Below are 26,363 nucleotides of genomic sequence, written 5' to 3' on the forward strand. Positions count from 1 at the left end.
AGCACTTCAAGCAATTAAGTGTGGAAAAATACTAGGTAACAAAGACATGAAGATTTTTATCCTTATCCTAGTTATGAAAAATCCATTATTCATTATCATACTGTTTTTAAATACTGAAGTACAATTTTCCAACACAATAGGAAAATTGCTTTTGAAACAGAATAAAATTGCTTGCCAGTTCAGAGGCTGTATTTTGAAGCCAGGATTACAAACATGATGGTGCTTATGTTCATTATCTTCACTACTTGGTGAAGCTGCATATTTAAAAGTGCAAAGCTAGATACTGATTGTGGAAAAAATATTTGTTTATAACATAATGGCACAAAACACTTAAAGCAACTATGATTACGACATCAATGTCCTAATTACCAGATTTACAAGAGTAGTTTTAGATATTAAGCGTGTCTGTAAATGTGTTCACTGCCAAGTTTTCTTTCCCATAATTCTCTTCCATTAACTTGCTCCTTCAAGAGAGACTTTAACTATGTTTGCTTTGTTGCCTTTGTATATAAAGCAAATTATTTTATGAATCAGTCACATTTTCTTCACAAACTGACTTTTCCTTAAGGTCAACTTTATTCAAAAGTAAAAGAGGTCTATCAGTTTGCAGTATGTTGTTGTATTTTCAGATACAGCTGGTGGATTGTGGTTTCATTGGATCATGTTACAAATACAGTATTAGTTGATCAGATATCTACCAGCAGAATACAATGCAATGAAAAGCTCTGTGATAAAGCAAGTAAATGTAATAGTATAGTTGCCAAATTTAACCAGGACAGATTTTGAAAGCGCTGAATGTGAATCTGTTTAAACGCAGGCCTATCTTACTGATACTCTTAGCATAAAATAATGTCTTAGTTTTTTTATAAGCAGCAGTTTTATCATCATGTATAATGTTTGAGTGTTAAAATTGGTCTAGTTTAAGAGTAATCATATTGCTTTATATAGTATATGTATTAAGCTGTAATAATTGCCTTGTTTTGAGAAGTTACTTTTGCATAGAGTTCGTAAGGAATCATTTACAGTAGCAAAAATGGAAAATGTACTGCCAGATTGTCATATTAAAATAAGCATCAGATGGAGCTTTTTACAGCCAACGTTGCTATAGTTCAGGTTTGTCATGTTTGTTCTAAACTCTATTTTCCTTTTTGAAGTGAGTAGTGGTAGCAATAGTTAATTCTGAAAGCGTTTTCCATTATAAATGCCATATTTTCACATGACTAACTTTCTGGAAAGTCATAACTTGGAACAAATCTTTTTTAATTTGAAGCTTTTTTGCTATATTTTCTGCTGTGTTACTCTGCTTTTACATTATTTGAAACAAATGAAGCTTTGTTGTTGCTTTTTTGTTTTTGTTCTGTTTTTTTTTTTAACCTCTGCAAGGCCTGATGTGATTAAGGTTCCAGTGCTCGCTTTGGCTTGCATCCTGTTCTCTTCTCTCACCTCCCCCCCATTTAAGTATTATCGGTCTGCTCAGACCACTTTAGAAAATAAAATTGCTTAATAAAGTCCCGTACCAAGTGATTCAAAGGTGGTGCAGAAAGCACTGAGGGCATGCATAACCTGCCAACCGAAAGAAGTGTCTAATTAGTGCCTGATTAACCAATATTGTTTTCTTCCTTATTAGATCTTCGTTATACACTAGCTATGTAACAAATTCACGTTAGCACTGTTAGTAAAGTATGTTGTCTACTTTTTCAGTAGAAAATTTATTCTATGGTATGTTAAAAAATATATATATATCCTGGCATCCAAAAGATTAGTAAGTGTTTTAATATATTCCTGTACAGAACTGGGCACAATACTTCTGTATCAAGGCCAAAGGAAAGGCTTTCAAATTTTGTGTGTTAAATATACAATAAGCTGAGAAAATGTGAAATCCAGTGATGGTGCCTTTTCATGTTTAGCACTGCTGTTTGTAATGCTATCCTCTTTTCAAAATAGAGGGTTCCCCTATCAAGATTTTAAGGACTCCCATAACTTCAGAACTGCTTTGCATACTGTTATGTGTCCTTCCTGGATTGCCCCATGCCGTTGCTGCTCTTCCCACAATAAGAATCAGACCCTCGAGAATGTTGCGGAACTGTTCTGCAGTCTCCTTAAGCTCGCTGTCATTATTTTTCCTAGAACTTTATATTCTGATAATGCACAACCCTTTTGATTGTTTTCTGATGTATATCATAAAGTCAAACTTTACATTTGTATTTCAGGTTTTGAGGCTATTGGTATACTGTGCATTTCTTAACCTCTGTATAAATTTCTGCTGATGAATGATTGGTTTGGGATTGATTAGTTTATGACTTTTCTCCATCCGCAGAGTAAACTTTTACCTTGCTTAATTAGTATATTAGTAAGTTCTTACTGCTTGTTCGAAGACTTACAGGGAACGTGTAAGCCCACCTAAGAAGGTGAGAGAATGGGCTGAATTCTTGGGGTATGAGAGAAATATTTTTATTCTATAGGGCTGCATAAATTCAAGCACACCACATTCCTGGATACTGGAATACAATACCTGGCATGATACGTGGTGTATCCTGGCATGAGGTTGGACTTTTCCAGTATTTGCTCTTCCTGGATGTTTCCCAGGCAGTTGGAGCAGTCTAGAGACCTTTCCAGTTAGATGGTTTGCAAGGAGTCACACTGTTTTTGGCAGCTGAGGCAATTTTAAGAGCATGGATGCAGGCTGCTCTCTGCTGTTTAACTGTAATGCTTGGGAGTGTTCCAGGCACCTGCAGTTTATTGGTGTGGATGTAGCCTAGGCATGTACCTCGGATGTTTAGTGCTGATACGGTGCATTTCTGCATGGGCACAAATATATCAGTGAACAAATCTTTTTTGGTAACGACTATTGTATTAAAAGATCTATTTTTTTAGGTTGCTGGGGGGGTGGGAATCATGCAGTCCCAGGATGCACAGTGTAGGAGATAATGAAATAATAGTTTTTCATAAAAATCAAACTTACTAGTTCCAGAGTTTCACCTCTGCTAAACACTCGTGTTTTTTTGTGACTCAGCCCTTTCCCTTGATTTTTCTGAGCTCTAGGAATTATACTGTACTACTCCTAATGCAGGAATAAATTCAAATTAGATAAATCATAGGTTGCACAAAGAAAAGACTGATGATAAACTACTACTTTTTCCAAACTGTAAAAGTATTTAAGAGGTTTTAAAAAATCCATGTGCAGAATATTTTTCATTAATTCTGGTGATACTGGTGAGATGTTTTTTCATAAACTGGTCCTATTTAAAGACTACTTAACTACCATTTCTAAGTATCAAGCAGTGTGTGTGTGTATGTATATATATGTACACACAGATATATATATGTACAGACATGCACTTTTTGCCTTTTTTTTTTTTTGGTAAGCATTCATGCATCCAACTTTTCTGGCCATTTCATTTATGTAGTTTGAACATACAATATTTTGATCTTTATTGTGCATTTTTGTTGATGTTTCTTAAGATTATTGTATTTAAACTATTGTATACGTCTGGGTGATCTTTGCTTGACTGTGACATTTGAGTCCTTTTTAAATATTTTCCAATTAATATTCTTATTTTTTTAATAAAAGCTGTAAAAGTGAACCTGAGTAATAGCACAGTTCCTCCCTATTTTTATGCCATTGAAGAGGTGATTAAAACTGAAGAAATAATTCAATTTACATATATTTGGGGGAATTCCCCTATCAAATAATCAGATTGTCCTGGGTGCAAATGTTACACAATTGTAAAATTTGAAATGGAGAATAGTTCCTGAAAAAGAGCGAGCCATCGTTAAGCTTAGTGTTGTTTTCACAGATTATACAGGCAAGTCTTGTTTTGACTCGTTTAGTATTTCTGTATAGAGTTATAAAAGTGAGTAACTATTTAGTAGTTAAAGCAAAGATTTTGATGAGCCATGTAGCAGTTGTGACTCAGGTCTATGTAGACCAGAATAGACATAGGTACATTGGGAAAGCAAGTTGAAGGAGCTCAATCAAGATGTAAGGTTTACACTTTCAGAAAGCTCAATAACTTATATCTCCTATAAACTCTACCAACTAAATACATTTGGTTAAACATCTTACAAAGTATCCTTTGAATAGGATGAAGTTGCACTCTCTGTGTACAAATTACTTTTTAGCCAAATGAGAATTTCCTTTAGAATGATTTGTACCAAGCTGGTTGCAGACCACTTGTGCTGCATTACTCGTTCTTTGACTCGAATTATAATTTCTTGTTGATGTGTTAGCACAAATATGTTAGGTGGTTAAATGAAAATGTCTTTGATAAAAATTCCATATGGCAAAAAATAACTTTCTTTACTTCAAGCGATTCACAGTAATAAAATAATGGTATGTTGGTTATTTATTTGGTGTTTTTATTTCATTTTGCCAGGTACCAAGTAGAAGATGAGTCCTCTCATTTGGATGAAATGCCCCTAATGATGTCAGAAGAAGGCTTTGAAAATGATGAGAGTGACTACCACACTCTACCAAGAGCCAGAATTTCTCAGAGAAAGAGAGGCATAGAATGGTTTATCTGTGGTGGCTGGAAATTCCTTTGCACGAGGTTTGTTATATACCAGCACTTTTTATTTTACCATTCAACAAATTAAGCAAATATTGATTTCGTATATTATATGGAATGTACAGAGTACAAGAACACAATAATTTGCTTGTAATGTCTTTTGACTACTTTGCTTGCATTTTCCAAACTAACCCAATACCAACAGTTGAACTTAAAAAATACATACATGCGTATGTATATACATACCCACACCCACCCACACCCACACGCATATATATAAAAATAAATCTCCAAGAAACTGCTGCTGTGAACTCCTCCTATCTGCTATGCTGACTTAATAAAAAGAGAGTTTTAAGAGAGGTCATGAACTAAACTTGTACTACTGAGGCCCATAATTGGCAATGTATGGGCCTGGTCCTCATTTCACTTAAAACCAAATCAGGAGGAAGTGACTATAAGTTCCCTTGACTTTGAGGGTGTTAATGTGTTTACAGTTAACAACGCACAGATCTGATGTTGCTGAAAATAAAAAGCAAATTCGTTAACTAATGATTAGTTAATGCTTCAACTTTAAAGGCTACAGAATATATGTAAGTGATGGCCTTAGAGTGAATTATAGCTAGCATTAGCTCTTGTGACTTGGTTCTCATTTATAAACCTTTTGTGCTAAACTCCCGTGTTTGGAGTTGCTTTAGAACTTGTAACTCTGTAATGAATTACTAATACGTTTCTAAATATAGAAGTTGCTATCAGGATCGTTGAATTCAAATAGTACTTACAGTTTTCATCTTAATAAAATTTGAGAATCCATCAAGTGAAATGGGTGGAACGTTTTCCACGAACATTGAGAGAATGAGTGCTTTTTTGCCAAATTACTTTGGAATTGGTTTGGATACAAGTCTTCACAGGTCGTTTTCATGACGCTCACTAAATTCCAAGAGGTATGAAAGAGATATTCCACCTGAGAAATCAAAATTTATATTTGTGCGCTTTTAGTTTTGAAATAATTTGGTTATAGTGCTTTAATCTTTCCAGAAAAATAAAATCTATATTGATGCCTTTTTTCTACAATGACTTAGCAAAAATTCAAATGTTCTTTATTTTATTATAGGGAATAAGTGACTGGAAAGTAGCAGGAAGGATGTAAGGAAGCAGAGTTAATAGGAGCATACATAATTGATTTTAGGAGCCAAGTTTGTGTTGCAGGACTATCATTATATATATATTTTTAAACACTTAAGTATGTTAACGTGTTTTGTTAAATTTTGAGAACGATCTTAAAATTTGGATGCCTTTCAAACACTCTAAATTTAGATAAGTTCAGACCTTTGAGTCTAAGTTACTATGACAAACAGACACAGTTTTTATGTAGCTCTAACGTACATATGAGCAATCTTTGTTCATTGAATGTTTTACAGGACTTCAGTCATGAGACCTGATTTTTAGGTAACTGTTTTGAAACATGCTGAATAAAACTGTTCTGTCTGTAATTGTATCGTGCATTTTAACATTTGGTTTTTGAAGGAAATCAGACTCACAACGATGGTCATTCTCAGTCTTTGTGCATGCATCGCTTTTTCTGGTGATTTAAACAAACCTTGACTGAAGGATGGGCATTTCAATTACATTCTTATAATTTTCATGGAAACAGACTAGTAAAGAAGGTGCCTTGTACTGGCCCTGACCAAGGCACTGAAAAATGTACAGTGTATAGAGAGGGACAGGCAATTACAAGAAGAGTTTCATTTGGAATTCATTAACAACCATAAGAGAAAAGTTCATAAGAAAGTGTCGTTGGTGCAGAGGGTTGCAAAATTCCATGTTCTTAATTGCTTTTTGCCCTTGATGGATACTTTTCAGCTTTAAGTGGAGTTCAAGCCTTGAAACTTTCAAGCTTAAAAAAGAAAAGTTTAATTGAGGTAGTTGAGCCATACTTATGTTTGGATTTTTAGGAATGAAAAGAGCAAGATGGTGCATTATGGATAAGTTATTTTGCTGTCTTTTTGTATAGCTTTATTGGCAACACAGATGCGTAAAAGAAAAGCCCTCACTAAGGAAGAAGCGGAGTAGTGTGATTTCTGCCTCGCTCTTTTTCTCAACTGAATTTTAAGAGGTTAAGAAGTGAGTCAGTCTTGTGTATTTATACATAGAAGCATTTTAATCATCTTAGTATTTTCTGCAGTAGAGCATGGTAGCAGATAATTTTCATTTTAATAGTTTTTCTTGTTTGTCTCATGAAAAAAGAGGCAGAGACCGGACCCTAGCAGAAGCTTGAAACTTCACCAAGACTTTTAACAGGCTGCCTAGGGGTAGAAATCTAGTTAGCCCCAAGCTGGGGAAAATTAGTTTGTAGTCAAGGATGTGCACTGAGTGTTAATAGTTCTTTTTGGTGATTTCTTGTATTATAATAAAACTTTTGTGAATGGTTATTGGGGTGCACTGAATGCTAGTTTGAAATGCCTACTTCTTGTCATTCGTAAAGTTGCCTAGGATCATGCAGAATACCATACTGGTAACCTGGAGGCTACTGTATTGCCATATGTGCAGTTATTACTTATACTGTGCAGTGGAATAAGTTGCATTATTTTTATCCAGAGAAGGATAACAGCTTGGTAGAGAATTAGGTCTTAATGCCTTCACATTTGAAATGGAGAGCATCATGTGAGGAAAACATGATTTTCATGTTTGCTCATTGTAGGTGATGATCTTATACACGCTCCACAAAGAACTGAAGTTTACTTATTTCCAGAAGGCAAGCTGCATTCTTTACAGTGTGATAGGAGACTAGATACATCATCACAGTCTGAAATTTGTTTAATTCAACAGGAATTAATATTTTATCCTGCTTATAGGTAAATTAGTATTTCAGAGCTGAAATCTGGTGAGGTTGGAATTTCAGCTTCTGCATCCAGAATTTCCTTTTATGCTTTGAATTAAGCTTTAGGTTTGTCAGACCTATGACAGGAAGATGAGCACAGTAAGAGACTCTGAATCCCTATAGTGCTAAGCTCAAGGGGCCCCTAATTTCTTTTGGGTTCTCATTGAAGGCCTTATGCTGGAGTTTAAAAATCACTTTACTGGTTACAAGCAAACGGTAATCCAAAAAAAAAAAAAAAAAGCCCAAACCTATTAATTTTTTTTCAGTCGTACGTTGTTAGAACTAGTCTCATTTTTGTCAACATGATTGGAGGTTTTTCCTCTCTTATTCTGGAGCCTTAGAAGTTTGTATTCTGTTGGTTTTGTTACTGTATTATTGCTAAATCATCATAAACTGTTCTTGTTTAATTCAAAATTTCACCCTTTTGGCAAGAACAAGTATGGAAGTTAAATGTATGTTAAAATTGGTTTTATACAGTGAAATCATTTATGCAGCTTCTGCATAGACAAGCAGACTGTGGTTGACCAGTGGTATGCACTTTATTAGTAAATCTGCAGTCTTTTAAACACTGGATTTTTTTGCCTTTGCAGAAAAAAAAAATCATAATTAAATGAAATGTTGTCTTTGATTTTGAACAAACTGGAGATTTAATTCAACCGATATAACTTTTAACTTCTAGAAACTGCTTATTTCTTGCTTTCATAGCACTGTTAAAAGAAAACTTTGTGATATAGCAGCTATTTTGTGGCTGTAATCATTTCCCCTTTAACTTACAAATTCTCTTCAAGCTTGTGAAATTATAATGCACGTAGATCAATACTCTGGAGTTCTTTGGGCTGGATTGATTTCTTTCTCATGAGATTTACATTCCACTTGTTATCAAAAAACACTTTGTCCCTATGAAAATGGTGCCATTGAATGGCATTTCCATATGAAGTGAAGGGGATATCAAATGCTCGGATTAATTTGGGCTTTAAGATGGCCTGTACGCTTTCAATTAATCTGCAACGCATTTGTTATGCAGAAGCATGGGAAAATGCTGATCTTTTAAGAATGACATGACTACTGTGTTGCTTTTGGCCTGATTACTGAAGCTACCTGTTGAGTACAATAATTACAGTATGTTTTCTTTGCAGAACTAGTTTCTGCTACTTAAAACCTAATAAGGAATGGCTGACCCTTGCAGACAATGTAGAGCTTTTATATTATCTTTCCTTTCTGATGAAAATGCTCTTTTGTGAAAGATTCTGACAGTTAAGCTTGTAGGGTAAAGTAAAGTAAAGAAAAGAAAAGAAAAACTCTTATTAGAGCTGTGGAGTCAGTTGAGACTTTTACTTTAGCTTTTGACTTGGAGAGATATGCTCTATTTGTGGGAAAAGTTAAGGATCCTTCTTTAACAATTGCAGTCTTTTTTATACATATAAAAATCGGTTACTAATATGAAAAATAGGGTGGTGGTTCCTTCAGACAAAGAAAAGTTTGTTAGGAAGCAGATTTGTAAGAATACACTCAATAGATACACCTTAAAGTTCCATCACCTATTAGTTTATTTCTTCATATTTACAGTGTATTACATTGATTCAGGCAACATAACTTATAGCTAATTTAAAAGAAAAACTTTCTATGCATCTGTTGGATTTTCTAGGCAAAGGCATTTGAAAAATGTTTAAATATATAAAAAATAATGGGATTTTTAACCAAGTTCTTCTAATTGATGACTTTGTTGTGTGAGGTATAGTCTTACATTAAGGATTTCAGTAATATTTTAAGGAAAGCCTTGATCATGACACATCTTGCATTAAGTTTTTTAGATTTTTTTTTTTCAAAGTCCAGAAAGTGCTATTCTGATTCTCTACTGCTATTTTTCACAGGCAGGTTTAGAGGTTCCGAAAAGCCTATGAAAGAACCAACGTCCTTGCACAAAAATATTTTCAGTATTGTGGAATGTTGACATGAGAACAGATTTAAGTGCTTGTTGGATTTTAATAGTCTCAGTGTCAAAAATATAAGACTTTACCATTCTTAGAAATCTGAATGAACATACATTGTTTGGGATTTGTGAGGCAAACAGGTCCATCTCTTGTTCTTCTTGTGATGTAAAAGCAATTCCTGCTGAAGGCATAAATGATAGGCACTAACCGATTTTGACTTTGAGATGGTAAAACTAATCTGAACCATTGCAAAATTGATTTGGGTATAACCCGTAATTACTTCCATCATCTGAGATTTTTCTTACATCCGAGAGCTTAAAGTGTTGTCATATCCATGTCAGTCAATCCTTTTTATCAGTGGTATCACAGTTATTTCATAGACAGATATCATTCCCATGTCTGTACTTTTTGGCGTTTGCTAAACTGATGGCCATTGTGGCATCAGTTTCAGCTACTCTGTCAATCTGTAAGTGGAAAAATTTGTTTCAAGAAGGGGAAACTCCCTTGCAAGGCAGGTGGTAATACAGTAGCCTGAATGTTTAATTTAGTCAATTATCAAATTAAGTCAAATGTTTAATGTTAGCAGTAGAAAAGTCCTCAGTGTCTGAGGAAAGTCTGCAAAAGAGATTGTGCTTAGTCCAATGTTTGATCTTTTTGCAGTTTGAAATAAAAAATTGATTTAAGCAATGCAAGATTTCAGAGGTTGTCAGGAGACTTCTGCCTACAGGCTTAGGTGTCATGCTTTCTTAGGAATAATTATTTTCCCTGAAATTTTTTGCCGTAGCTTATTATCATATGAAGTAGAGCCATGTTGTCACTTTTTACTACACAATTAAGCTGTTCCTTCCATTTGTGTTGTGTGTTCCCCCTGCTCAGGAAACTAATCTATGTAAAGCTTTCATTCCATGAGCAGTCTGATCAAGTGTAAATCTAAGCTGCCGCTGAGTGGAGTGGTTCCACCTCCTGCTGCAAGCACGCATTCTGTGCTTTTGCACATATTTTTACAGTTGCATGATAAACCAAATGGAGTTTGGATCTAACTAAAAACAATCCCCTTCTTATTCTGGGCCATTTTCCAGCTAGATCGGTTTACTGGTCTGGTTTACTAATGCAGGTGCACAAATACTTGTGTGAGCGTAAGGGGAAGGGGCAAGAATACACACGTTTATTATGGGAGGAGGATGGGACTACTCCTTTCAGGAGCAGCAGGATAGGTTGACCTTCATTAAACTGGTTGTGGTACTGTGACATAAACCAGTGCTATTCATGTTGCTTTAAAGACAGATGTGTGTCGTGATAAAAATATTTGTATGTCTTTTTTCTGAACTGTTACACATAATCATAAGTAACATGGCTGCGTTTTGAATGTTCAACGAATGCTGTTTTGATTTTTAAAGCAGAATGATTCTGGGTCACTAATTAGAATTGAGGGGGGAAAAAGTTTCTGAATGGACTGTATTCGTAACAAAACCTCAAATTCACAAATCAAAACTCATTTTCACATAGAATCAAGACAAACTGATATCTGTCCTTTAGTAAAAACTTCAGGGAGGAAATCTTAAAAATCCACTATTTAGAATTAAAGTATTTTTAAGTGTAAGTTTGTGAGTATTGCATTGAGCTACTTCCAGAACTTTTTTTTTTTTGACTTTTGCATAGCTCTCAGGTTGCTTTTTAAGAAAAGCCTGTAACTTTGAACTTCATTTGTTCTATGACAAAATTAGTTTGTAAATAGACCTGTGATAATGTATGCAACAGATGAAAACGTTTAAAGTGGGGCTATAGTGATGTAAGCTTAACTATCAGTCTTCCTTCAGTGCTTATTTGTGTGTACCTTTATACTGCAGCTGAGGAAAAACAGCATAGGAAGGGACTTTAAGAGGTCATTCAGTCAATTCTTTGCCTCCACGGGATGGATTACACCTCTGTTATTTATGTCTGATCTAACCAGCTCCTAGAGACTGCAGTGGTAGAAATTCCAGCCTCCACAGGCATTTCATTCCAGCACTTCATTACCCTTGTCATTAGAAGGATTTACCTAACATCTGTCCCTGTTTAGTTATTTGCTGTGGTTTAAGTCCTTCATTACTTACTTGCTAGGTCCACAATGATTAATTGTCCCTTGCTGCTTTTTGCATACTTGAAGTCATATTGAGTCTTCTCTTGGCCTTCTCTAAACAACTCCTATTTTTTCAAAGTATCTAGGAGGCATACATGCAATATTTTCTAGACCTATGATTGCTTTGTTGCTCTCTTGTTTTGTTTTGTTTTTTGGTGGGTTTTTTCTCCAATAGGTCTATCTGTTTAAATGTGCTATTCAAAAAAGAGTTTAGTAAGCCAGCTGAGATCTTGCTGGCATTGAGCTGAGGAAAAGGAATTCTTTCATGAGTCTTACCAGCAGTATTCCTGTGTGCGCTACCTAGATATTTGGCTTTTTTGCACCTACGTAACATTCTCATGTTCATTCTTATGAACTGCTGTTCAGTAGGTCATTTCCAGTTCTGTATCTGTGTAGCTGGCTGTTTCTGTGTAAATGTATACTTGGTCTTTTACCAGTTCAACTGCATCTTGTTTCTTCTGGGCAACTTTTTCTAATCTGCCAAGACAATTCTGAATTCCACTTTCTTGTTTGCATGTCTGCGTTGTCTGAAAAATGTAATAAGTATGTTCTCTAGTCAATTACCTAGTAAATGATGGAAAATATTAAATAATTCTAGATAAAGCTCTCTAGAACTTAACTGAAATCCTTTTGCTTTTTACAAGCTGCTCTGCAAATACAGCTTTTTCCAACTATGTCTGTTTCAAGAACATGCTTCCTTACTCTCCCAATGAAGAATGACTTGTGATATTTAAGCTTTACTGAAGTAAATGCAGGACATCTACTCCCTATTAGTAATGCCTCTTGTTCCTGTCAAAAGAAGATTAGTTTCGTTGTACGGGTTGCTTTTGATGTATAAGTGCTGGTTCTGACTTTGTTTTCTTTCAGCTATATACAAATGTGTACAAATAGGTTGACTCTGAAGAATTCTTTCAGGAAACGAAGTTGAGGTCGCTGGAATGTAATTTTCTCCTCCTCTCTTCTGAGCAAACTCCTTCCTGGTGGTTTGAATACAATTTAGAAAAGCTTTCCAGTGGTTTTTCTTCCTTCTGCACCAAAAACATTACCAGTGTATTCAAAAACCTAATCAAAAAGTATGTCACTTCTTCCTTTTCCTTGCCTCTGTAGTTGAAATCCACTGTTACCACCTAGTTCTGTGCTTTGACTGTGGTAGATGTTCACAAAAAGCCTCTCCACTCAGTTGTCTTGGTTCACTAGTCTAGAATAGACTCCCAGCATGATTAAGGCCCCTCCTCCCAGTATTAAACATTCAGAGACTTACTCCCTTAATATATAGGATTGAGGAACAAGTACATACTGTATAGCAAATGCACTTCCTTTTCTGTCCGCACTGCCACTTTTTTCCTAACCACTTGTACCTGTCTATATTGATAATCTGTTACGTGGATTATCCTTCCAAGTCTTAGGTTGATTATGCTACATGATTTGAATCATATCCATGTTTGTTTCTTGGTGTAGTATCATGAGTGAATGGTCTACTGAACTTTAGTGGATTTACTCCATTTGCAAGCCTTTTGCTTCCTCCTATATTGTAATTTAATCCCATAATTCTTACCTTTATCGAAATTGCAGTTGTTTAAAGGTGTGCGTGAGCAATTTCTGCCCATCTCGTTGCTCAGAGTTTAAACCCTCTTCAGCAGATCACTAAGCAGGTTAGGCAAGGATACTTGCATCTTCTGCTCTTATGTGAGCTGAAAGTCATCCTTGCCAAACGTTGTGTGGTCTGTTTGTACATTGCATCTTTTTTTTTCTTGAAAAAAAAACTCAACGATGTGGCATTAGGTATATTTCCCTGTAACACCTGCTATAGACAGCCTATTCGAAGAAACTGAGATTTACAAATTATGTGGGAGTTGTAGTCTATTCAAAACTATAGCAATTTTCATAGACTTCATCCAACAGAACGCTTATTTCCTCTTTAAACCATTAGCTTAATTTGAGTATCAGTAATATAAGGTTGAGAATTCGGCCAAAGACTGTAGGGTATGATGCGTGTGTTAATTACCTGACAGTGTGACAAGTTAGTCACCGCTATTGCGGATTGGCATTAACTAGAATTTACTGGACCTGTGTCAGGGCAAGGTGTATTGAGACTTGCTGTCATTATTTTACTAGAATTTCCTACAAAGAATGTGTGTGTCTGTGCTTGTGTCTGTGCGTGTGTTTATATACATATAAATATATATAAATAATGAGTGGGTTAGGAGTACTGTATGACTACACTAAATATTACAGCAATCAACATCATGCTTGCTAATACAGATTCAGCAAACATTTAAAGCCTGTTCTTCTTAGGTATTTGCCTTTAGGCTTTCAGTATTTTAAACAGTCATGTTCAGTAAATTTTTATCTTTAAGTAAACGATTGTTTTTCTTTCCAGTTGCTCTGATTGGCTCATAAACATTTGTCGAAGAAAGAAAGAGCTGAAGGCTCGCACAGTGTGGCTTGGGTGTCCTGAAAAATGTGAAGAAAAATATCCCAAAAATGCCATAAAAAATCAAAAATACAACGTCTTTACCTTTATACCTGGGGTAAGGCTACTATCTTGGTGTTGGTCTGACTGTATGTTCTTTATTGTTTTTCTGACAATTCTACAAAAAGATCATTTTAATTCTTCGAGTCCCTTAATTTTTTTCTGCATTTATCTTGATGTCTTTTTAATTAAAAAATTGACAGTTATGTGAGAGCAAGACTGCTTTTTTCTAAATTGTTATATTTTCGAAGGGGTGCTTGCAGGAGAAGTACATTTTATATGACTTCAGTGAGTGTTTGGAATTCATTGAAACTTTAGAAATTTGAGATATGTGTTTCCTTGCACCCTTGTTCATCCCTAGAGATTTGTAATCATCTCTAACAGAATCATTTCTACACAATCATTCGTGAAAATGTCACAAAATATTGGGTTTAAATGAGAAGTAAATAGTTGAAAAATGATGCTCTTGCACAGATCTCTTCTCATACGGCCATTGAAAGCAGAATAAATGAGGTATTCTTAAGTAGCCCTTAATAGAGGGAAAAAATTTGTTCAATTTCTGTGGAGACTAGTAAGGACTAGTTTAGCAGTCTAGTACTCTCCAGAGTTGTATTTCTTATTGCAGTTTTAAAAGTAGTGAAGTCTTTTTCGGTGTTGAACGCAATTTTTCAGATGAGTGTTTTTTTGTTGTTGTGGGCTAGGGCTATTTTTGTCACTTCTGGATTTTATTAGTTTTAAGGAAGCTGTACTATGACTTAACAGCTAATCTCAGTCTTTTGACCGATGGTGTTCATAATCTATGTAAGAAATAAGTGCTACAAATATTTTTGTCTAGTTCAAATTTAAAAAAATAGTTGTTATAATGTGAAAATGGAGAAAAGAGCTGTTGACGCTTCGGTAGTTAAATTGCAGCTTAAGTGTATGCTGCTGTGATATTACAAATTTTACTGATAGACTTTTACTCATACTTCTACTAATACCTTTCAAACACTGTCTCCTGTTGCAAAAACTGAATGTCTTCTACATTTAAATACAAATATACTTTGCCTTAAATTTTCCATTTAAGTTATCCTGCAGGTTTATAAGAGTATTGATTCTATCCCTCTGGCTCCTTTGGTCCAGTGACTGGCAGATGCTTTGTTGGACACGTCTTTATTAAAACACAGAAATTAATGGCTTGATAATTAGGACTGATCTCCTGTCAAAGAAATAAAATGTAGCTTATCAAGGCAGATAAAATATGCTCATCTCTATCGAACCAAGCAAATGTTTTTTTCTAAAGTTTAAATTATTAAATACACTGAAATTGGTTAAGCTGCATATGCTTTCCTAAAGGTCAGAAAATTCATTAAGCATATAGTAAGGTATTGATTATTGTGACTGCAAATCCTAAACCAGATTCATGTTTCCTATAAGGATCAGCTATAGGTTGCAATTAGTTGTTGAGCGAGCATGTTTGTTTTTGGTCTCTTTTGAAAATCTTGTTATAACTGTATAGGCAGAATTGGATTTTTATTTGTGCTGATAGCATCTGGAAAATTAGTTGTAACAGCAAAATAAAGCGGTATCCTAAACCTAAAGCACAAGAGAGAGGAGCCGACCAGTTGCTGAAAATAATACTTCCAGCTTTAAAATTTAGACATAAAATTAATACTTTTCATTGATTGGAAGTACTGCATATCTAGCTGTTTTTATGCTACTCCACTACAGTAAATTTCTAGGGACTAGGTGTAAGTAAATGAGAAATGTTGTCCCCAGTGAGTTACCCTGGCTGAAATTTTCATAATGTGAAGATTTATCTAGTGTTTAGAGTAGGTGTGTGTGATTGGGTGTTTTGTTTCGTTTTTGTTAACGCTCCAGCTGTCAGCGGGCAATATTCACTGAATTCTGTACTGAAGCAGAAGCTTAAGAGAATTGTTAGAATTTACTTGCTAGCTAAGAGACTGTAATATTTTCAAAATCTAATCTAATTTCCTTACAACTACATAAAATATTTATTGCTTCTGCCTTTATGCCAGTTTGCTCAATTTCAGTTTACTATTTGATCTTCATCTTAATAGGACATACAGCTGCTTAGAAGTTTCGTGTTACTTCCATAAAGACTGTCTTCTGTCAAGGGCAATTTTTAAAAGATACTTCTCCTGAACTTTAAAGCAGTACTGGGTGGGGGTTGGTTTGTTTGTTTGTTTTGATCAGTTTACTATAACTGGAGACTTTTGAATTTGCTTAAGTAGACTGAAGTGTTCAGCTTTGTAGTGAATGAGCTGCCTGTGGCCTGCCAGGCTTTAGAAGGCTTGAAGAAAAGTGCTTTTTACCCCCATCCTCTCTAAGCAGATTGGGCGATCTTGCAGGTGTGCACCTCCCACGGTACTCTGTGGTCTCTTCTTTTATCTGATGTATTAAGTCTTTTTAAACAGCTAAACCTACTACTAGAAGTGGGTTTATGAAGTGCATCAATATTATCAGAAGGTACAGGTTCAAGCTGAATTAGTTCAATTTTGGAATAACATACCATCTTTCCCTAGAGCTTTGCGTTTGACTCTTCTGGCATCAAAAGTTATGCTTTGCTGCTGTGTCCGTAGTGAAACAGAATTCCAAGCTTTTGAAAAATTCTTCTGACTTTTGAGGTTGTTTAAATAGCCTTTAGCTGATCAGTAGTAATGGAACACTCTTGCAAGGAACCAGTAATAATTGGAAGATGCTTTGAAATCAACTTTCTTGAAAATTTTTAGGTTTTTACATAATTAAGTAATTACGTTGGCTAGACAAGACCAACAAAAATCGTGTAACTTGGAATTTCAGGCAGAATTCTCCATGATATCGACTGAGTTGTAAGACTTAAAAGATGGAGACACTCCTTAATTGTGGCTTTCTTGATCTATTTTGAGTCTTCTAGTTTTGAAACAATTATATATTCTCTAAGAGAAGACTCAGTTTTGCAACAATGTTCTAAGTTAAGACACCACTTCCAGTCCTCCTTGTAGAGGCGTTATGTTACGCTGACCTTCTAAAGAGGACGTGTCAAGTTTTTTTTAGGATTTAAAATTCTTTAAAATGAAGAATATGTTCTTAGCTTTTTAAATATGACAAAAATAATATTGAGAACATGCTCTTTACAAAGGGACATCTTTAATTACTGAAAGAACTGTCCAATAATCTGTCTGGTAAACTGTCAGAGGCTTCTGTCACTCGTGTGGAATATGGGACAACTGATTTGATAAGGATACTTTATCTTCACTTAAAACTTGAACACTTATTTTGCAGTAATCAGTATTTATTACAGAAAGGATCTTATAAATTTGATACGTAGTGCTGAGCCCGCCTGCCTTCTGAATTACTTCAAAAGTCCATGTAATCCCATTAAGTGGTTTTTTTTTTTTTTTGGTAGTTTAAACATTCTGAAAACTGAAAGTGTGATTGCTTTTGCAGAAAATTTGGCTTGCTCTGGAAACCAAAGAATCCTACCTTATTTCTGGGACAGCCGTGTCTGTGGCTGTGTGACAGCTATTTGGAAAGAGAGCAGTGCTGCTTGCTTTGCAGGAGTCTTTCTGTAATGTTCATCTTCTCTTCCTAAGCGAAATTTATTCTTGAAGACTAAATAGTTTCACTGTTTTTAAGAAAATGGGAAGAGGTTATTTTGAAGGGCGTGTATCTGAACTGGTGGTCGTCTTGGTCCCTTTGCGGGCCACAGGACCTCAGAAAGGAGGCAGATGAGGTGGAGCTCTTAAGCCTCTGCAAGAGAGGAGACTTCAAGGGCGATGTCCAGGAGAGAGCGTGTGAGGGGTGTGTGTTGAACAAATACAATGACAAACTGATAGGTACTGTTTTTTGCGCACACTGCGCGAGGGATAGAAGTTTTAGAGTTTTCTTACAGCGAAACAGAGCTGTACAGCATAGCCTACTCGGTTTCATTACTGCGTAGAAGTTAAAATGACAAAGACGAGGAAGTACTATCCTATTCTGTAAATAAGTTCTAATCATTGCATGTTAATGGAATTTCTTTTTCTATTACATTATTTAAGGCCAGCGTAGGAAATTCTTAGCAAAAAAAGGCATTGAGATAGAAAATACAGAATTTAAGTGCCGGATACTTAAAAACACTTGTTATGATTTACTTTTAGTACTTTATTTTTAGGAAGGAAAGTTTTGCAAGTTAAAAATGAAAACATAGGGTAAACAATGTAAGTTAAAATATTCATAAGCTTAACTTGCTTTTGAGTTAATACTATAAGAAAATAAATTCTTTGAAAACTGTTTTAGCGCACTTGACTCCAAAAGCATGAAGATGACTTTGCTGAGGAAATAAAATTATTGCAAGATGTTTCTGAAAATATCTGAATTTTGTCTTACATTTAAATGTGATTATATCTTTGCACTATGAACTTGATATATGTGTAATGTTTGGAAAGAGGTCTTCCATAGTATTTAAAATATCAAAAATTAGATAATTCTGCAAATTCTTTTTTCTGAAGACTGAAAAGGGACATTCCTGTTAGAGGATTTTTCTCAGCAAAAATAGCAGTATAACATTAAAATAAGTGTGGTAGTTTAGCATATTATATTGCACTATATAGTACTATAGTGACACTGTATATTATAGTATGCCATATAAGGGATTTATATTTACTGTTAGGCCAAACAATGAATTTTATGTACACTTCTGGTGCAAACTTAAGACATTTATCTATTTTGTGTTTTTTTTCTTCATTTCAGGTTTTATATGAACAGTTCAAGTTTTTCTTGAATCTCTATTTTCTCGTCGTGTCCTGCTCACAGTTTGTACCAGCATTGAAAATAGGCTACCTGTACACGTACTGGGCTCCTCTGGTAAACAGAAAAATACTATTAACTACAGTGTGTGCAATTCAGAAAAAAGAGAGGCTTTAATTTCTAAGTTATTTTAAAAAAAAAAAAGTTATTTTTTCAGTAGTGTTTATGCTAAGTGGTATTCAAGAGGAACAGTGACACTCTGGCTGCTTTGAGTAAAGGTCGTTGTTAACATGTCAATAGAGTAAATATTCTGGATTGATTTCATTGTTTAAATTGTTGCAACATGTATCCTTTTAAGTATTGATAAATGGAGAGGCTACCCTAGAGATTCCTCTTCATACGTTTATCTCCAAGGAACTTTTCATTTGCACTGCAACAAAAAAAACTTTCAAAACAGAACGCTTGTTTAACAGTAGGACATTTGAAGTGGGTATTTCCATGTTTTTTTGTCACTGATGCACTAAGAAAAGGTGGAAGTCAACCTTGTCTGGAATTCAGACTCTTCCCAGTAAACTGCTGTGCAGAGTTCTGAACTTTAGTGGGGTGGGAAGGAAGAAATCACTTACCATCTCAGCTTGTCTTGTCCCTGTCCAAAAAAGAACGGAGAAGGAAGAAAATACTGTATTTGTCAAACTTTAGTAATCTGTTCTGTAAAGACTTGTGGGCTTTATTCAAGGATATTTTGAGTAGCGGGTTTTCACTTGAAATTGCAGCAAGGTCTCAGTTTGTTCTGGTAATACCACCTTTTTGCTAAATTCATCAGTTACTCAGTTTCCACTTAAATAGTTTTTCTACTGATGGGGAAGATCCAGGTTAAAAAAAAGTTAATCTGATTTTGGGTAAGACTCAGTGTGTATGATGAGAATACAAAACATTTAAAAGCAGACCCACGGGGCTGCTTAGCAGATAAGTAGTTTTTTGGGAGGTGGGATTTTTTTTTCTTCCTGAAGAATGTGTAAAATACTGAGAAATTCTCCGTAATGCTCGGAGGAGTAGTCATGACTTAGTTTTGGGCAGAAGCTTGTATTTTTCTCTTAAGATTTTTGAAGGATGAGAGAGATTGTTCAGCAAGATACTTAAAACTGACACAATAGAAATTAACTATGCACTTGAGTGTGTGTGTGTGTGTGTTGGTGGGGGTTATATGTGTGGGTTTTTTTATTTTTAGCTTGAGTCTTTTCAGAGTCCACCATCTGAAAGAAGTAAAGGACATGAGTTTGGCTGTGAGCAATATCGTAAAGATCTGGAAGCGCTTACAGTTAAAGAAGGACGAGAGAATGAATCTCTTGCAACTTTGTCTTCACAATTCCAGCTCCCCTCTGGAAGAGTATCAAGTTTCTCTGAGAAAGAGAGGCAAAACAAAAGTGTTTCTCAGATAGTTCCTTGCAGTTGTCCTCACTTGTACTAAACTGCCCAGCATGGGATGGTGAATTCTAGGGGAAATTCTCAAAATTAACCTGTCACTTTAATATGCTTTGATTACTGCCTAGTGAGATACATGCAAATGTCAAGTATATTTCAGACTGTTTTAAAAGTGCCTTTTTTATGCTGCTAAATTATTTGTATTGCCAAAGCTCTTGAAAATGGCATAAAATTCTGCAGCCAGAAAAGGGAAAAACACCACTGCTTTAAAGTACAGAGACAGTAGTTAGAGGTGTTAGCATAATGGCCGTTCAGAATGATATTGCCTTAAGGTGTCCAGGGAAAATGAAAAGACAATTTTATAGAAACTCTACAAAGCTTTTATTCTGAGTAAGGCGGTATCTCAATCCTGTCGATGCTAGAATGCTTTCCAGAGTATAATTGACCGATTTTCTAAAGTACTTGCATATTTCTGAGGGCTGAAGATGGATTTCTAAGGCAGCGCTGTCTGAAACTTCTGCTAAATCATAGAGCTAAATTAAGGTCTGAAAGCTGGATTTGAATAACATTCACATGAGTTAGGGTATTGAGCTATGCTCTAGCAGTGAATGCATTTTTGTAAAGGCATTTTGCTCTCCCTAGTTCTAATTTAAATGCAGTTAATGCAGACCTGCATAAATAAATAAGAGGTATTTAACTATAAGGTTTCAGTAAGTGAAGTCTCAGAATTTTGGGCTGGAACAGCAAAACAGCTGCTCTTGCTGTTAAAAGAAAAAGTTTAATCTAGAGTCTGTTTCAGGAATGAGTAAACTTTGACTCATTGCTGAGAGGGCAAATTGGTTGTGGAGTCTCTCAGTCCTTGGAGATATTCAAAAGCAGTGCAGACCCAATCCTGGGCAATGTGCTCTAAGTGACCCAGCCTGAGCAGGGGGGTTGGATTAGATGATCTCCAGAGGTCCTTTCCAACCTCAACCATGCTGTGAAATATTGTTGGACTTCTGCAAGAAAAGTAATCTAATGGTTTAAATTTTCTTCTACAAAAGGAAAAGTGGGCTTAGGATTAGAGGATTTGTGAAACTGGACAGGTATTCTAGAGCTTTATCTGTTGAAGGATTTTCTATATTTGAATTACGGTTGTATTTGAAATTTTATTTTAGGGATCTTGTATGGCAATTAATGATAAGATCCCTTTACTGTTGGAAAATGTTACTACCCTTTCACTGATGGAGAACAACTCTTGAATTTAATAAGCTAGAAGACCGTATCTGAGGAAGAATTAGAAGAGGAGGGAGAAAGTGAACTGTCACGTGTTTACCTTGGAGCTGTTCTGAAATCTTGTGTTTTAACTTGCCATCTTTTGTGGCCAGAGATCATCTTAGTTGCACATAGCAGGCTCTGCACTTCAGACAGAAGCTGCCCTGTGAGAGAAGCCTGACGCTGCCCTGTGAAAGTTGTAGGCAAAACACAAAGTCTGCTGCTTTGTCAGTATTTGGGACGTGTTAGTAAATAACTACAGTTAAGATGGAACAATCAGTTAAACTCACCATCTGTGTACTTTTTCACTTCTGCCTCTGTTAGGTAAAAAGGCAGAAAACTTCTAAAATTAGAATATGTTTGCAGTAGAGCCCCAGAATTCTTGGAGGATAGGGAAATAAGCTTCTAGTGTTGTAAAAGCTGTCCTTAGCTTATTTAAGCATTTTAACTTGTTCTGAATTTCAGATTATATCCAAATTAATTGTATTTGTAGACATAGCTATTCAAATTACATCTGCATACAGTACAGAGATAAAATTTTGTTTATTCTTTTCTAGACTGAACTAAGATGATTTAACAAAGACTGAAGAAAACAAAAATCCAAATGACCCCCAAAATAAACATTGTAAATGTGTTTTCATTCTGTATTGTGTTCCTACTTGTGTGTTTCTAATCTAGCATTTTCAGAATTCTGAGCAGCATCATTTTATCTTTAACAGGGGTTTGTTTTGACGGTCACAGTGGCACGGGAAGCTGTTGATGAATTTCGACGTTACAAGAGAGACAAGGAAATGAACTCACAATTATATAGCAAGCTGACAGTACGAGGTTAGCAAAAACATTTGTATAAAACCTTAAAATATTCGATCTCTTTGTTTTATACATATACTTACAGACTTTCAGTTCAAAGAAACAGCTGATGGACTCAAGCAGAATGAAGTTGATGCTGAATCAGTGCTTAGTTTTCCTTGGCTAAATAAGGCATGTTAAACTCTGTCTGTTTAAGCAGTCTTGTAAATCTGTTGTTATTTGTATAAAGATGAAATGTGTGTGTGTGTGTATATAACTGCATATATTTTTAAAGTAAACTGCTATTTAGTACTACTAATTTAAAGTGCAGTTCTTCTTTGAAATGATACAGAACAGTAACTCGGCAACATTGTCAGCCATAGGTTGAGTGTATATAGGAAATAATCGGTAACTAAGAAATAAGATCTAATTAAAGTTCACTGAAACCTTTCAATCTTGGCAGATATATTTGTGCTTGAAAAAGTTGGGATGTAAGCTTGTTGGGAGTCAGCTTCAGTATCAGATACATCATTTCTAATATTTTGCATAATTTGAAACCTATATGATCCCAGAATGGGGTTAAAATGCTTTAACATCTTCAGTTTTTCTTTGCAGATGTTAACTTAAAAAAAACTCACTAAATTATGACTTTTTTGATCTCTTGGGAAACCTTTGAAAGTTTCTTAGAGACTATTAAAGAAATGAAGCACTTCAAGTGTGAAGTGTCAGTTAAGTTTGATAAGGTATGATAAATTTTAAACGTGGGCATAAGAGAAAAAACAATACATTCCTCCCTACTTTCACGTTGCTTAGCACATTTAAATTTTCACATTCGGAACCAGCGTTGCACAGAAAGATGCCATGAAGTAATATACGTTCTTTTATCGATTTGAACTATAACAAATAACCTTACAAAAGAACACAAGATTACTCTTACCCTCCTAAGTTTTTTTGCTGCAATACCACTGGAAAGTCACTGTTAAGACTTTTTTTATTGGTGTATAATTATTAATAGTTTTAGAAGGTATTGAAGGTGTTAAGTAATATGCAGTTGTATGCCTCAAGCAGTTAGGTTGTATGGCGTACGTTGTGCTAAGTGTAAATTTTATTCATTCATTGCAACACAAATTTCACTGCGCTTTTTAGTATATCTTGATGAATAGCTTTTGGGAGTTAGTGGAGAAAGAGTAACCTCACCAGATCTGGGAGTCTTGATGAGAAACCAAACTCTTGGAGTAGCTCTGGATTACTCCTTCCAGAAAAGTGAGTTCAAAAAAGTAATGTAACAGAGGTGCACTCTATCTGAAATCTTATTGCAGGTTTAAAGCCAGTTTAAGGTAAATAAGTAGCAAACATTTTCATCAGCGATGACATAACCTAGCAGCTGGGAGGAATTTATACAGCTTCCCTCACTGTTTCTCCTTATAGCAGAAGGAACACTTGCGTTGCTTTCTGGAATTTGGATACAGCAGGGAGCAAGTATAGGGAATATATGCCTATTGTTCTTCCCTTCCTTGTCAGCAAGAAGTGGATTTATCAACATTTAGACATACCGCTGTGGAAATTGGCAAATGCGTTAGTTATCATTTCCTTAACAAAAGTAAATGCATTGCTGGCCTGCGGATTCTTACAGTCTTTAATACAATCTGTAAAGAGCTAGGCTTAGTGCTTTTCTTTCAAAGCTATAATGCTGTCTGCTGATTGACTTAATAGTTTTTTAGATATGTTATGGTATGACACTGAACACACACCTCTGAGACAGATAGTGAAATCCTTCCATATTCAGCAATAGTGTTAATGATGTGAAGTTCTTAGTTCTGGAGGCAAATGTATAGCTTATACAGCATAATGCAAGTGCCGAAACTGATGCTTGCTGTTTTTAAGAGCTAACCTTGGTGCCTTTTGTGACTGTTCTTTCACTTTACTTGTTCAGAAGGTGGGGTGGGGGGGAAATTCTCAGGATTTTCTTCCTCAATGTGCTAAATATTAGAGGTTCTGGCAGTATGTTTATGGTGATTGTAAATTACAAGGTATTTAAGCAGCATATAAATAGAAGCTTTGGAATCCTGGTCTCCTCTTTCCTGGCTCATAATACTTTCATTAAGCTATGTGAATTTGAGAGGGTTTTTGTTGTCGTTTTTAGATTTTCCAAGAAATATGCAAGCTGTCAATTAAAATTTGTTTTCATCACCTTGACTCTGCTATTTGCTGGCTATGGAATATAGACTTTAACATAGCATATATGTAAGGCCCAGCAGCTATATCGGGAATTGGCCTGTAGAGACCAGTAACTTGTCAAAAGATAAATTTAAAAAAATGTTTTATTAAAAAAGGGGGGGGAAGTTTACAAAAAGAAGATAGTCAATTTTTACTTACAAATGTGTATGATTACTTTGACTTTTTTTTGTCAGTGCCATGATAAATTTATACTTGGTATTTTTTTGAAGGCAATGATATTCTACTGAAATAAAGATTCAAGATCTCTGCTTGAAGTGAAGTCTGTTACATACTATGGTTTGACTGAGATAATATTTTGAGGTGTGGCCACTTCTAATAATGGAAGCGTTATTGCAATCGACATTCAAAATTAAGCAGTACTAAAAATTGCCATAAATACATATGTAAAATAAAGAATAGAGTAGAACAGAATAGATTCCTTTTGCCCAATTTTTGTAATAAATCTTTCATAATGACTCTGAAACTGAAAGGCCTCATTTTGAGGCAAACAATGGAACTTATTATGATAAAATAGCTTTTACAGGATTTGAGAAGAACTTAGAAATGTATATGGGCAAATAAAATAATCCACTACTACACCCTTGCAAACTATTTTTATAAATAACTTTCTTTATAACCTATCAAATTGTTAATACTGGCAGTGCTCTTCAAGTGGAAAAATTCAATTTGGCTTACCATACTAAGCTACAGGCTAATGGTTTGGAGAAAGAAGTCTTTGTTACTTGTGAATGAACAAACTTGATACTGATTTTATTAAAAGCCTGAAAATCAATGCTACTCTTCAGAGTCACTTTTCAGAGCAGAGCTGCACTTTATACCTGTGTCGCATTTTTTTTTCTTCTTCTAGTGATTTTATGACTTATGTAAGTTTTACAGCATTTTCTTTGAGGTAAAGATGGAGAAACTGACATACAGAGAGGTTAAGCAGGTTGCCTTTGCTCAAATGAGGTGGTAGGAAAACTAAAAGCTATGAATATTCGGTGTTATCCTTGGTTTAATTGTACCATATAAACTCATTTTTATCTTAAGTAATCAATTTTTGTTAGTTGTCTTACAAAATTGTTAACTATGGGGAGTCTACAAAAGGGTATTTACGGCAAAGAAACTACAGTGATTTGAATTGTTGTTGATTACTTGTATGAAGATAATGTGGGTGGGCTGATCCATATGTTATGATCTTTTTATACAGTGCTGCAGTAGATTGAAATCAGGAATTATTTGACTATCTACCAGTGCTGTCTTTCTAAAGAGTCGTTCTTAGTTTAAGGTACTCCTGTACACGTAAAATATGTGAATTCTGTCTTATGACCTGCATGTGGCCAGTGTAAGAAATACTAGCTTTTTGAAGATGGTGGTCTCCTATTAAGATCTCTTGAAATCTTAGAATTTCTTTTTAATAAGACAAGATTTTGAGTAGGTTTTTACCCTGGTAAGTAATGCATTTTTATAATTACAAGCTGTTCTGAGTGGAAAATTGGAGGAGAAAGGGACTTCAGCTTTGTCACTTGATTTTACATTAAGCAGCAATGCCCAGCCTAATGTCGACAGACTAATTCTGATCCACAGCATATCCAGTGTTGTACAGTTTTCTATTTGTCATGTAACATGGAAAAACTCAGTTTTCAATCATCCCTTGATTAATTTGCTGTATGCAACTTTGCAGTTATCGAGAAGGTGGACCTGCTATATGTTAAGTCTGAATGGTTCTACTTTTCGGCCCTTTGTGGCAGATGATAAAACATGCCATTCATTAAATAATAAATAAAGTGAGGAAAGTGGTGGATGTTGTCTCCCTTGACTTCAGTAAGGCTTTTGACACTGTCTCCCATAACATCAACTTACTTATGAGGATAAAGTCTGGGCTAGACGAGTGGACAGTGAGGTGGATTGAGAACTGCCTGGATGGCAGAGCTCAGAGGGTAGTGATTGGTGGTGTAAAGTACAGTTGGAGACCTGTGGCTACTGGTGTCCCCCCAGCGGTCAAGAGTGGGTCTAGTCCTGCTCACCTTAGTCATCAGTGACCTGGTTGACGGCACAGAGT

General features: G+C 35.3%; 1 protein-coding gene across 2 annotated transcripts in view; it reads left to right on the plus strand.

Annotated features, from left to right (window-relative positions):
- Positions 1 to 26,363, plus strand: part of ATP9B (ATPase phospholipid transporting 9B (putative)) — a 179,352-nt gene that overhangs the window by 14,040 nt on the left and 138,949 nt on the right. For both annotated transcript variants that reach the window (XM_068931599.1, XM_068931598.1), the window contains exons 2-5: positions 4,377 to 4,550; positions 13,817 to 13,967; positions 18,623 to 18,736; positions 22,015 to 22,123. In XM_068931599.1, coding sequence (XP_068787700.1) covers positions 4,377 to 4,550; positions 13,817 to 13,967; positions 18,623 to 18,736; positions 22,015 to 22,123 — 548 coding nt within the window. The remainder of the gene's footprint in view (positions 1 to 4,376; positions 4,551 to 13,816; positions 13,968 to 18,622; positions 18,737 to 22,014; positions 22,124 to 26,363) is intronic.

This window comes from Struthio camelus, chromosome 2 (assembly GCF_040807025.1).
Source record: "Struthio camelus isolate bStrCam1 chromosome 2, bStrCam1.hap1, whole genome shotgun sequence".
NCBI lineage: Eukaryota > Metazoa > Chordata > Aves > Struthioniformes > Struthionidae > Struthio > Struthio camelus.